General features: G+C 47.8%; 1 protein-coding gene across 1 annotated transcript; it reads left to right on the top strand.

The window, feature by feature from the left end:
* The first annotated feature begins 1,389 nt into the window (after positions 1–1,389).
* Psmd7 (proteasome 26S subunit, non-ATPase 7) lies at positions 1,390–9,649 on the top strand. Its single transcript, XM_021220293.2, has 7 exons — positions 1,390–1,587; positions 3,319–3,410; positions 4,260–4,352; positions 4,936–5,033; positions 5,652–5,732; positions 7,579–7,670; positions 8,709–9,649. The coding sequence occupies exons 1-7, from the start codon at positions 1,514–1,516 to the stop codon at positions 9,139–9,141; spliced, it is 963 nt and encodes a 320-aa protein (XP_021075952.1). The 5' UTR covers positions 1,390–1,513; the 3' UTR covers positions 9,142–9,649.
* Positions 9,650–12,886: the final 3,237 nt, after the last annotated feature.

Genomic DNA, 12,886 nt, shown 5'->3' with positions numbered 1-12,886 from the left:
TGTACACAAATAAAAAATGCTTGTTTTGGCAGGGCATGTTGGCGCACGCCTTTGATCCCAGCACTTGGGAGGCAGAGGCAGGTGGATTTCTGAGTTCGAGGCCAGCTTGGTCTACAGAGTGAGTTCCAGGACAGCCAGGGCTACACAGAGAAACCCTGTCTCGAAAAAAAAAAAATGCTTGTTTTAATGCTATGATGTGCTTACAGATAGGAGCCTGGCATGGCTGTCCTCTAAGAGGCCCTACCAGCAGCTAACTGAGACAGATGCAGATATTTACACCCAACCATTGGACTGAAATTGGGGACCCCTATAAAAATTAATTTAAATAAATTAAAATGCTTGCTTTAATTTAGCCATGGTGTTTTGGGTTGGTGATCTTTCTCCCCAAATCTTTGAGATTAACAAAACCTGAATGTAGTTGCACTCATTATGTAACAGTGAGCATTAAGGAAAATTCCCAGAAATAAAAACTATAGATCAAGTATCCAATCATACACCCAAAGTGTGCTCTTGGTGTTAGAGACTGGGAGCTTCTCTAAACCAGATGTGGTCTCATATGCTGTCACTCTTGTACTTAGGAGTGGGTAGAGACAGGGGATCACCCTGGAGTACACAACAATCTACATGCTAGTCAATGTCATAGAAAGCCCAACTTCAAAAGTAATGAAGCAAAACATTAAAAAAATAAATAAAAACCAGGCGTGGTGGCACATAACTTTAATTCCAGCACTCAGAGGGCAGAGGCAGGTAGAGGCCAGTCTGGTCTATGATATGAGTTCCGGGACAGCCAGGGCTGTTACATAAAGAAACACTGTCTCAAAACAAAACAAAAGACAAAAATAAACAAATAAATAAACAAACAAATGAATGAAACTGCGAAATTTTGAAACAATGCTGACTTAAAGTGAAAGTTTAATATATGTCGTTAATTATTTGATTAGTAGAAGTATACGCTGTTATATTTTTTTTAAATATTTATTTATATGTAAGTACACTGTAGCTGTCTTCAGACACTCCAGAAGAGGGCGTCAGATCTCCTTACGGATGGTTGTGAGCCACCATGTGGTTGCTGGGATTTGAACTCCGAACCTTCAGAAGAGCAGTCGGGTGCTTTTACCCACTGAGCCATCTCACCAGCCCCCTATTACTATTTATGTTTATCTGCCTTTTTCTACAACTTTCCAAGAAGGAGAAATGGTGAGCTGGGAAACAACTGAGGAAAAAAAACCAAAAAACAAAAAAAACTAGGGAAAGGCCCATTGCCAAGCCGAGCTTCCTCAATCAATAGCCTAAGTCCCACAGGAGGCAAGGTGGCTCTTTCCCTTTCTCAAAATGGCGCCCCTGGCGACAGGGCGGGCACGAGCGCGAAGCGCTCTGGGAGCGGAAGTCGACTGTGCAGCGGCGGTCAAACCGGAAGGGGAGGCACTGGGGCCTGGAGGAGCGGCCTGTGTCGCTGCGGTCGCCGGTGTTTGCGGGTTGCAGGGAGCCGGGCCGGCGGTCGGGCTGTGTCGCGATGCCGGAGCTGGCGGTCCAGAAGGTGGTGGTCCACCCCCTGGTGCTGCTCAGTGTGGTGGATCATTTCAACCGGTGAGCGGGTGGCGCGTGGAGGCCACACGGCGCAGGGCTGCTGAGTCACGGGCGCGCCGGGCACCAACGCGGCGGCCGGGGGACACGGGCGGGGGGCAGGCGACCCCAGCGGCTCCACACCGCGGTGCTCGGAACCCCCTGACAGCCTCGCACCCCCGCCGAGGCCGCCACTCCTGAGCCTGGCCCGCCCGTTGAGGGCCCGGAACCCGGACGATGCTACCCGCCGAGGCCGCGCCTTTTCCCAGATCGGCTGGGCGCCGTTTAAGACCGAGCTTCAGTCTCGCGTGCCCGTGCCTGTATAAGCTGTCACCGAAATCCCGGTCTCGGATTCCCCGATGAACGTTTTTCTGGATGAGGCAGAGATCGTACCCAAGTTTCGATTTGGGATGGTCGATGGTTACCTTTAAAATAGGTGCCGGCTTTTCCCTCTAAAAATGAGGCAGCCCTTGGGTAGCTCACTGCCACCCCTGCCTGCTCCAGCCGTTCATCCGGCCAGACCTGTTGCACGTGTTCGGAAGTTTTACAAGATAATTAGTGTGAGGAGTTAACAGATATGAAGGTCCAGTAGGGAGTCTGCTTGCAGTGAAGTCGGCGCGAGCGCCTGGTCCGAAACAGGCTTTGTGCAGCTAACTCAACCAGAGCCAAAAAAAAAAAAAAAAAAAAAAAAAAAGCAATCTCAAGTCGGAGGCTTTTGATTCTGAATTCAGTTGTATTGCTCGGGATGCCAGGGACTTAACCGGGCTCGGTGGGCTTTTCTACAGTAGATGCAGCTTTACTCCCGTGGGATACTAGGGGTCCTGATGGAGTGAGCACGGTTTTATTTTAACAATTGGTAAGAATCAAGTGTGGGGGCAGACACTGCTGTTTGTTGTATCAAGGAACAGATGGAGGGGCTTTAAAGACTCATGAAGTTCCCTTTAGCATGTGGAAACTCATTGTTTGAAGTATTTTTAGTGGGTTAAAGAAAGGAGAAAGAAAAAAAAAAACATAACCACTAGTAATACAGAACCCCTTATTTCATTATGCCTGTACCGTAAATTTAGGGTACAGACTCCATGTTAAATAAGACACTACAGTTAAACTAACACGGATCTTGGGGCTGATACGGAGGTGTGATGTTCCTTTCACTGTGGCTTGTGGGTTTCCTTAGCATAGAATTAAGTTGTTTCCGAATATACAGCTTGTTAGTGGCTAAAGAAAACAATTCTTAATATGCTTACAGCTACTTAGAAAAATCACACAGGAGGTTTGAGATGGAAGTAGTAAAGCAGAAGCCTTCGCATCCGTTCGCAGTGTGGACTGACTCTCTTCCTGAGCCCGAAGGCTATCCAGAAGATGCAGTGCATCTGGAGCTGGTTGGCATTGTGCAGATGTTGTAGAGATGAATTGGCCGTACCATAAAATTGGTGCTTCAATTAGGTCTTCATCCCTGGAGAGATTTCAGTGTAGAGAGGAAGGAGAGAGTTTAAAGGATAAAGGAAAGCTGGGAGAGAAAAATAAGGCATGACTTCTCCGCGAGAGTATCTGCAACCTTTAGAAAGTATCCTTCCAATGAGTGTTGGGATGTTTCCTTCTCTCTCCTGCGGGGAACTAACCTGTTACATTTGTTTATGGACCTTAGTTCTAACATAAAGTAAACTGTATCTTTGTTGTTGATACTTGCTACTCAGTCGCAAGTATCAGCTCTGTCCACCGAGTGTCTGTGACTGACCTCCTGTTTTTCTCGTTCAGAATTGGCAAGGTTGGAAACCAGAAGCGGGTAGTTGGTGTGCTTTTAGGATCATGGCAAAAGAAAGTACTTGATGTGTCCAACAGTTTTGCAGGTAAAGGATGAACTTTTGATTTTGCTGAGCATGGTTAGAATGTCTGTTTACTTACAAAAAAAATAAAATAAAATAAGCTGGGCGGTGGTGGCTCACACCTTTAATCCCAGCACTTGGGAGGCAGAGGCAGGTGGATTTCTGAATTCGAGGCTAGCCTGGTCTACAAAGTGAGTTCCAGGACAACCAGGGCTACACAGAGAAACCCTGTCTCATAAAAAAAACAACAAAACAAAACAAACAAAAAAAAAGAACTTTTTCCTGCAGCCCGAAGATCCTAGTTCAGAACTGCTAGTGTGTAGGAAAGGGAGGCCAGTGGCTCCGCACTGGTCCTGAGAGTGGATTATTTTTAACTTGCAGTCTGTTGTGCTTCTCAGCTCAGCTGTTGGGAGTGCAAGGGCAGCTATAGACTGTGCCTTGGTAGCCTGGCTGCATTTCAGAACAAGCCATCGGGGAGCTTGTCAGCTCCAGCACTAAACATTTGAACCCTGGCTTTGGTGGAGCAAGGAGAGAGATGGGAACTGTTTACCTTACACTCTGTAACAAATCTTTACCAGAACATTACGTTTATGCCCCATGTGTTATTGTTAGCAGGGTCTGTGATCTTTAAAGGGACCGTGCAGGAATTGGGCCTTTAGCAAGTCAGAGAGTGGGTGTCCTTTTTAAGGCCTTGAGGTACCTGAGTCTTAAGCATTTTAAGAGAAGCTGGGAGTGTGGAGGTTTTGAATGAAGGCGGAAGCGGTGCTGCACTGGACAGTTCACACAGTGAGGCAGATACCGCTGTGGGTCTACTGTGGCTGAACTTCTAGCTCTAGGCTAAGTCCTATTTTCTCTTTTTCCCTTTCTCTTTAGTACCTTTTGATGAAGATGACAAAGATGATTCTGTCTGGTTTTTAGACCATGATTATTTGGAAAACATGTATGGGATGTTTAAGAAGGTCAATGGTAAGTCTTTGAGTGTGTGCGTGTGCGTGTGTGTGTGTTTAAACCTGGTCTTTTGTATATTGCCAAGGATTGATTCACTTAGCTGGACCAAGTGAAAATAGACTAGTAGTAATAAAGAACTAAGGTAGAATAAATAAACCATAGTCATAGTCTAAGGCTGTGTAGACCACCCAGGCTGGAGGCTAGGCTGGCCCTCACAGCTGCCTGCCGGCGAGCCTCAGTTGTGGCAAATGTGTTGATGTTATTTGAGTGCAGTTAGCAAGTCTCTGGATCCACTCACCCACCCCACCCCACACATCTGCTCTCTCTGGGGTGGGAACTTGAATTTATTCATTGTTCTGGAACTGATCTGTCACTTCACATGTGACGGTCCCTAAGCAAGTCTGGGAGGCAGATGCCTCTGGGCCGCACAACGCTTGCTCTCTTAGAATCTGTTTGGATTTCACAACGTGTCAAGGTTTATTTCTGTCTGTAATTCTCAAAGGGGTAGGAAGCCTAAGTAAGTGCCGGTGTTCTTGTTTTGTGAGTCCATTGCACAAATGTCGATGAAATAATTAAAACTTACTAAGGTTTTGCTTCCCAGCCAGAGAAAGAATAGTTGGGTGGTACCACACCGGCCCCAAACTGCACAAGAACGATATCGCCATCAACGAGCTCATGAAGAGATACTGCCCCAACTCAGTAAGTACACGGTTGTCACAGCACTCCTCAGAAGACCTGGGGAGCAAAGTTCTGTTGCTTTTCCAAAGCCTTTGGCAGTAATGTGTAGCTCTGGGTTAATTTGTTGTGTCCTAGTGTATTTAACGGCGCCTGCTTGTGCCCTGTATAACCTTAATCCTCTCAGAAACTGGATGTTGTCTTCATAAATGAGGAAATTAAAGTGAAGAGTGGCTAGTGGGCCAGCAAGGTGGCTGTGAGTGAGGAAAGGCCCTGTCACCAAACCCACACTGGAGAGAAACAATTTCCATATTCTCTCTCTCTCTCTCTCTCTCTCTCTCTCTCTCTCTCTCTCTCTCTCTCTCTCTCTCTCTCTCTCTCTCTCTCTCTTTCTCTCTCTCTCTCAAAATGCAATATTTAAGTGTAAAATGTTTTTAAAGCTTGTAAGCTTGAAAAAGGATCTGGGAGCGAGTGCGGCAGAGGTGAAATGACTGGCTCACGTGAAATGTAAACTTATTTTGGCTGAACACCGGGCTTATTTCTGATTGAATGAAGAAAACGGTCTGAGTGGTCAGAAGAAGGCTCAAAGTTGTGCCTTGTGTCAAAGGGGGAGCCCCCTGCTAAGCTGTGTTTTCCTGCCAGGTGTTGGTCATTATCGACGTGAAGCCAAAGGACCTGGGACTCCCCACCGAAGCCTACATCTCAGTGGAGGAAGTTCATGACGTAAGTCGCCTGCTTTGGGCTGGACAGAGGCTAGCAAGTTCTTGGGCAAGTTTGGGGGCTTTTTGGTTTGGTTTGGTTTTCCATGTTCAACTTAACAAATCTTTCACTCTATAACAAAGAGAAGGTTGAGTCCTGCTAGCAGACCAGCCTTGAGTTTTTTAAACATCTAATTTTAGAAATAGAAAATGACAGAGGAGCCTTCGTTCCTTGTTCACTAGAGAAACTGAAGCCTTGAGTAGTGAGGTGGAGACCAGAGGCATCATTGAGAGCAAGCAGTTGAGCGGTTACACAGAGACTGCCACAACAGGGAAAGGCCAGGCCTGGTGCGCGGCGCAGTGCCCTTCTGAGATGCACAGGCCCTGGGTTTTCAAACATAGCAAGACCGAGCTGTCAAGCGCCAGGTGGCAGAACCTGTGGTCTTTGTGGCTCGGGTTGTGTTGTGTAGAGCGCTGAGCAGGAGGTAGCCTTCTTTCTCTGTCCTTGGGAGAGCTGGGTGACAGGGTTGGGAGGACGAGCACAGAGTGTTTATCCTGTGTCCAAGGAGCCTGGTCTTCAGAGTCCAGAGGGATTAAGAGTGTAATATTTCAGCCGGGTGTGATGGACACCTTTAATCCCAGCACTCAGGAGGCAGAGGCAGGTGGATTTCTGAGTTCAAGGCCAGCCTGGTCTACAAAATGAGTTCCAGGACAGCCAGGGCTATACAGAGAAACCCTGTCTCAACCACCACCCCACCACCCCAAAAAAAAAGTGTAATATTTCTTACTATATTGTTTTAGAATTTGAAAAGAAATGTTCTAGGGTGGTGCCCTCCCCACATTACACTGAGCCTTGTCCGTTCTTTTGCAGCCCCAAGGAACTTAGATCTAGATGTTGTTTGGTTGCAGTAAAGCTTTTATCCCTGGTCCTGACCAAGTTGTCAGGAAGTTCTAGAAGCCTGGAAGGCTTAGGCCATCCTAGTGTCCAAAGACTAGAGTGGCTTGAGGGAATCCTCAAACCAGCCACACTTCCAGTGGGTCCAGTGTGCAGTGTGACTTGAGAGACTTGCCCAAGGCACTGCGCCTCACTTAGCACAAACTGGTGGATCCCTGCAGTCTGTAGAGGCCTCAGAAGGACATGGCCTGTGCTGGCAACAGGGCTAAAAAGTGTCTTCTCAGGTTCCACCATTGAGTCACCAGATGTCAAGTGGCCCAGCCCCTCAGTGGATGCTTTTTTTTTGTTGTTTTTTTTTTTGTTTGTTTTTTTTTCAAGACAGGGTTTCTCTGTATAGTCCTGGCTATCCTGGGACTCACTTTGTAGACCAGGCTGGCCTCGAACTCAGAAATCCTCCTGCCTCTGCCTCCCGAGGGCTGGGATTAAAGGCGTGCGCCACCACGCCCGGCTCAGTGGATGCTTTTATTCAAACCACTAGTTGCTCTCTTTATCACACTGGGGCTCCTGTGATCCAGGGGGACATGGTTAATTTAAATGTGTTGGCATGAGCGTGCCTCAAGTGTGGGTATTCTGTATTTTCCATTCTAGAAATAACCAAATTCTTAACCCGCATCTTCCCCGCCGTGCCCCACCCCCACCAGTGTGGACTTGAGGGAATACCACAGTTTCCCTTGACAAGAAAACTGTTCAAAGAACAGCATAGTGGCAGCACTCTGTAAACAGGCTAGCAGCAGGGTCCACAGACCTGGCTTAGCCTTGAGGGCTTATTTTTCAAAGTTAACCTGACCCCACCATTGCTGTGGAAGTCTTTGTCGTATAGCCATGAAACGGTCTGACTGCCAAAGATTCAGGTATGAGGAGATGTGCCAGTCGGCTTGTCGAAAATAAGTGACAGCAGCTAAGCCTCTTCTCACAGGATGGGACGCCAACATCAAAAACTTTTGAGCATGTGACGAGTGAGATTGGAGCAGAGGAAGCTGAGGAAGTCGGAGTGGAACACTTACTAAGGTGAGTCTGCGGAGCCCAGCGGTGGGGAGCGGTAAGGACCCGGCTTCAGTTTGCAGCTCACAGCCACTGTGACTCCAGTTCCAAGGCATCTCATGCCCTCTTGTAACCTCCATGGCCTGGGGACCTGCATGCTGTCCACGTGGAGAAGCTGTCAGGCTGGGCGTGGCGCTTAGGAGCCGGAAGCTGGTGGATCTCTGAATTGGAAGTCAGCTTTTTGGGGGGGTTGGGGAACAGTTGGACAGTACCAGAGTCGGCTGTAGCACGTGACCTCCGGGTCAGGTGTCACCCTGTCATGTGCTATGCTGCTTTCTCTTGGTCTAGCCCTTTGGTTTCTTTCTGGTTTTAACCTGGGCCTCACTGTAGCCCAGGTTAGTCAGATTCACAGTCCTCTTTCCTCCTCCTGCACCGTGCTAGGGGTAAAGGCAAGAGCTCCCTCTTCCAGCCCTTAGATGTCTTGCAGACCAGGGTGGTTGAGCACGCTCACCTCTGAAGTATCCTGACTGAGAATGTGTGACTCTGACCTTGTCCAGAATTCATAGTGCTGACTGTGACGGGATGCAGGTGTGTAAACACAGGCCTGTGCTCTCCAGTTAACAGTGTTTCTGCAGAGAACCTTCATCCTGGGGTAGAATCTGTATATAAGCCATACTTGAAAGACTTCATTTTCACCTACCATTCCTGGTTTTGAAGATAACCACTGACTGATTTAAGTTGCTCGACATTGTAGCAAAGCAGGAGGGAAAATGTCATCCTTTCTAAACCAGAGAAGCCAAGGTACTACTCCATAAACAAGGTTACCTGTGAGGGCTGGGGATGGGTGGCTGGTGTCACTGAGAACCTGAGTTCAGTTCCCTGCAACCCTGTCAGGTGACCGACCAGCTCCAGGGGAATCTGATGTTGTCTTCTGGCCTCACACACATAAGTTGCCAGAGACCCAGATGACCAGAAGGTTGTAGCTCTGAACTGTTGTCCCAGGCCATCCTTACACTGTGGGCAATGTAAGCTGACGCCTTTCTGCCTCTCTTATGGCTGTTGCAGAGACATCAAGGACACTACCGTGGGGACTCTCTCCCAGCGGATCACAAACCAGGTCCATGGCTTGAAGGGACTTAACTCCAAGCTCCTGGATATCAGGAGCTACCTGGAGAAGGTAGCCAGTGGTAAGCTGCCCATCAACCACCAGATCATATACCAGCTGCAGGACGTCTTCAACCTGCTGCCGGACGCCAGCCTGCAGGAGTTCGTCAAGGCCTTCTACCTGAAGACCAATGACCAGATGGTGGTGGTGTACCTGGCCTCGCTGATCCGCTCTGTGGTCGCCTTGCATAACCTCATCAACAACAAGATTGCCAACCGGGATGCGGAGAAGAAGGAGGGACAGGAAAAGGAAGAGAGCAAGAAGGAGAGAAAAGACGACAAAGAGAAGGAGAAGAGTGACGCGAAGAAAGAAGAGAAGAAGGAGAAAAAGTAAATGGTGTAGCTTTTTTAATTAGTAAATTAAAATCTTATAAACTTAACTCCGTGTGCCACTAAGAGGGTCCTTTGTCACATTCAGTGCTTGTGGACAAGCGCTCTGCCCTGGTCACCCTTGCTGTGGCATTGTGGAGATGAGTGGACAAAAGGACCGGTCTCAGCCCTACGCTACAGCTTCAGTTGCATGAGTTGGGGGTGTGGTGGCTCAGGTGTCGGATTTCATGAGGAGAACAACCTAGCCTTGGGCGCTCTTCCTTTTATCCTTAAAAGGGATTTTTTTTCCTATCTTACAAGATCCATGGGATCTGTTGGTGGTAGTTTTCATAATTGCTAAATGGAATTCATGGATCCCATACAATGCCACCCAGCACTTGAGCTCGGACCCATGTGAACTTTTGAGACCACACCACATTTTGGACATGTAACTAGCGTTCTTAGGGCTTGGGGTCCAAGGCCATGTATTGTTTACCTTCAAAGATACAATTAAATGGCTTGGTTTTTATGTCTGTGTCCTAGTGGTTTGTGTTATTTTAAGAAGCAAGGGAAATGATCTTCAGTTGTTGTTGCAGGGCGTCCTGAGAACACGAGGCAGCAGGTTACCAGTGTCGGCCAGGAATGGGATGCTGGGAGATGGGCCAGCCCCAGTGAGTGTGTGCAGGAGTTGGACACGGGCTGGTCGCCCTGCTCTCAGTCCCAGCTCTCAGTCCCCTTTTGCTTTGTTTTGGGTTTTTTTTTGTTTGTTTGGTTGGTTGGTTTTGGTTTTTGTTTTCTTTTTGAGACAAAGTTTGACTGTGTAGCCCTGGTTATCCTCCCAAGTACCCCACCATAACTCAGCTTGTCAGTTCCTTCCTTGAACACCTGCTACATCCTTGAACTCTCAAGTGTACCCTTGGGTTTAAATGCTGACAAATTTTAAAATGCTATAACAAAAAGTCAACTAAACTTAGTCTAATGAACGGGATTAAGCCTCTGATAAGTGATCAGAAGGATAAATTACCCATAGACTTGCCAAAGGGCCAGTCAGTGGGAGTCCACAGTAAGATGTAAAGGGCTGTAGGTAAAGCCTGTGTTGGGGTCACTGACGTTCATTGAGTCTCTGAGATAAAAAGAGCAAATGACAGTTTTTATCTAGTTTAGAATCCTGATGCTTGCCACCTCCTGATTGGATAAAAGAACTGTATAATACATGACTTACATTTGAGAGAGGCTCACCAGGACCCATCCCTGCCTGAGGGTCACCAGCCTGCTCGGTTGTCTTCAGTAGGGCTGGTACACTGCCGCATGTAGCCCTAAGTCAACTCACTGGGTCACACCCACCCACAAGGGTCATGAAAATGGGAAGGTGGATAATGGATGGATACCACCAAAGTGCAGACGTATAAAAATGTCAAAATGGAGCCATTGTACTCTGCTATGTGCTAGCGAGAAATTGAAGATGAGATCGGCCCCAAATCAGAATGGGGCATTCGACATGGGGTTGCCATGTTTAGAACATGCAGCTGGAGAAGAAACTGGACAGTTAACTTTTCCTCCAAGGAATGAACAAAAATAAACAGTTACGGGGAAAACCAGGGTGCTGTGGTCCTGAAACTTGGGGCCGGAAGGTAGAGAGTCATCCAAAGTGTGGCTCCTTCAGAGAGAAGTGAAGGGCGTGTCTTCTGAGCTGAGCCCATGAAAAGCAGACTTAACACCCCACAGTGGTTTGCCTGCCTAGCATGGGGGAAACCCTGCATTCCTCTCCAGCACAGCATAAAGAAAATAGAGTGTATTCTCTGTGAGTTCAAGGCCAGCCTGGTCTACACAGCAAGTTCCCCAACAGCCAGGGCTTTCAAAACACCAAAGGAGGGTGAAAACACGTGAATCCCTTTCCTCAGGCCAAACTGCTGCCATCCTGTAGAAGAGGGTGAGCCTAGAAGGTTCTGATAAAGTTGCCTATACAGGTGACCATGGCTTTGACTGCCAACCTGTGGGCCAGGTCTAAAACAAAGCTTTGTGTCTCAAGATTTCTGAATCTATCCTTGATTGAAAAGAGGGGTCCTGGGAGAAGTGAGGTCTCTGGTAGGCGCTCTCCCACACAGACACATCGCAGCTTCCCCTCAGCATCACAGCCCAGCCTGTGCTGACCTGACGCCTCAGGTAGTCCCTGTGATGGGTGTGCTGGTTGAGTGAAGGGTCTGCCTAAGTCAGAGGCATCTAGATGGGGGATGTTTAGGCGTGGTGTAGCTGGAGGTAGACTGTCAACAAGGACTTTGCGGTCTCAAGAGCCATATTGTGTTCCCAGTCAGTTAGCTTGTGGTTCAGGATGTGAGCCCCCAGCTCTTAGCTTCCATGTTTACCACCTGCTGACTCTGCCATTATGCACCCTAGCCCTCTGGAACCACAAGCCCAGAGTAAAATGTCTAAAATTGCTTCGGTTGGGATGTTTTATCACAGTAGTAGAAAAGTAACAGATTTTGTTTGGGTTTGATTTTTGGTTTGTGTCGTTATCGTTTTTTTTCAAGACTCAGTTTCTCTGTGTAGTCTTGGCTATCCTGGACTCAGTAGAGCAGGCTGGCCTCAAACTCAGAAGAGATCCTCCTTCCTCTGCCTCCCAAGGAAGGATTAAAGATGTATGCCAACACTGCCCACCAGTAACAGACATTTTTAATGACAAATGTCCCTTAAAGGCTCAGATATTTAAATATTCGGTCCTCAGTTGTTGGCACTGTTTGGGGAGGGGCTGCAGGCCTTGCTAGAGGAAGTATGTCCCCAGGGGTGGGGGGATCTGAGAGCTCATAGCCTTGCTGGACTTCTAGGTCCCCCTCCATGCTTTGTGCTTGCCTTCGAAGATGTGCTTTTTCAGTTCCTTTGCCACCCACCGCCTTGCCCCGCTGCTGCAGTGGGTTCTTATCCCTGCCACCATGCCCCGCTGCCATGAGGGGTTCTTATCTCTCTGGAATCATAAGGCCAATTAAACCCTTCCTTCTGTCAGCTGCTTTTGGTCGTGTCTTCTTTTCATAGCAACAGACTGTAGCTAATAAATAACAATCCCTGAGTTTATTTGTATGGAGAAGGTGGAAGTTGTCAGAACTAGAAAAGGGGCACTGAGCCCCTTCAATCGTCCTTCTTCAACTCAGCTCAGGCTAAAGGACAAAGGCGTTCATTTCCATGGAGGGCTTCCCTGATTTTTCAATGTGCTAGATGCAAAGTAGTAAACCTTTCAAGGAGAAACTGGAGACTCCGGATTTTACTCCAGCTCCTTGAAGCCTCTTCACCTGAGAGTTCAGCTACTCACAATTATTTCTCTCCAAATAAATGGTACTGAGCCTGATGAAAATAAGATCTAGGGACTCATTAACTGCCCTAGCAGAGTTAGGGCAGTCCTCCCACCCATCTACCTGTAAAACACAGAGTGAATCAAACGCTGTTGGGAAGAATGTGGGGCAGGTTTGGGAGACCTTAGGTGACCCACAAGAGGAAAAACTTGCAAGTTTGTTCTATGTAACAACAGTGTCGATTTTCACCTGATAACCTTTCAAAAGCTTAATTACTATCTTCCTGGAAGGACTAGATAAAAATTCACTCCAGAAGTAGAGAAACGGAAGCGTGGGAAGCAAAGGAAAGGAAGCAGCGGTGGTGGAGGGCAGGGTGTCTCAAGAGCCCAGATGAAGAGGAATCCTTTAGTCCTCTTTGTCCTCTTTGGTAGCAATCTGTCCTTGGACACTAGGTGGCGCCATTGAACTGATTTCCCCTTGGATTCCCAG

This window comes from Mus pahari, chromosome 20, assembly GCF_900095145.1.
Source record: "Mus pahari chromosome 20, PAHARI_EIJ_v1.1, whole genome shotgun sequence".
Classification (NCBI taxonomy): Eukaryota; Metazoa; Chordata; class Mammalia; order Rodentia; family Muridae; genus Mus; species Mus pahari.
Note: the sequence above shows the minus strand (reverse complement) of the source record. Positions and strands in the feature narration are given on the sequence as shown.

Coding starts and splice junctions, on each gene's coding strand:
- Psmd7 (XM_021220293.2), top strand. CDS start 1,514: ATGCCGGAGCTGGCGGTCCAGAAGGTGGTGGTCCACCCCCTGGTGCTG. Junction 1,588..3,318: donor GTGGTGGATCATTTCAACCG/GTGAGCGGGTGG, acceptor TTTCTCGTTCAG/AATTGGCAAGGTTGGAAACC. Junction 5,034..5,651: donor AGAGATACTGCCCCAACTCA/GTAAGTACACGG, acceptor TTTTCCTGCCAG/GTGTTGGTCATTATCGACGT.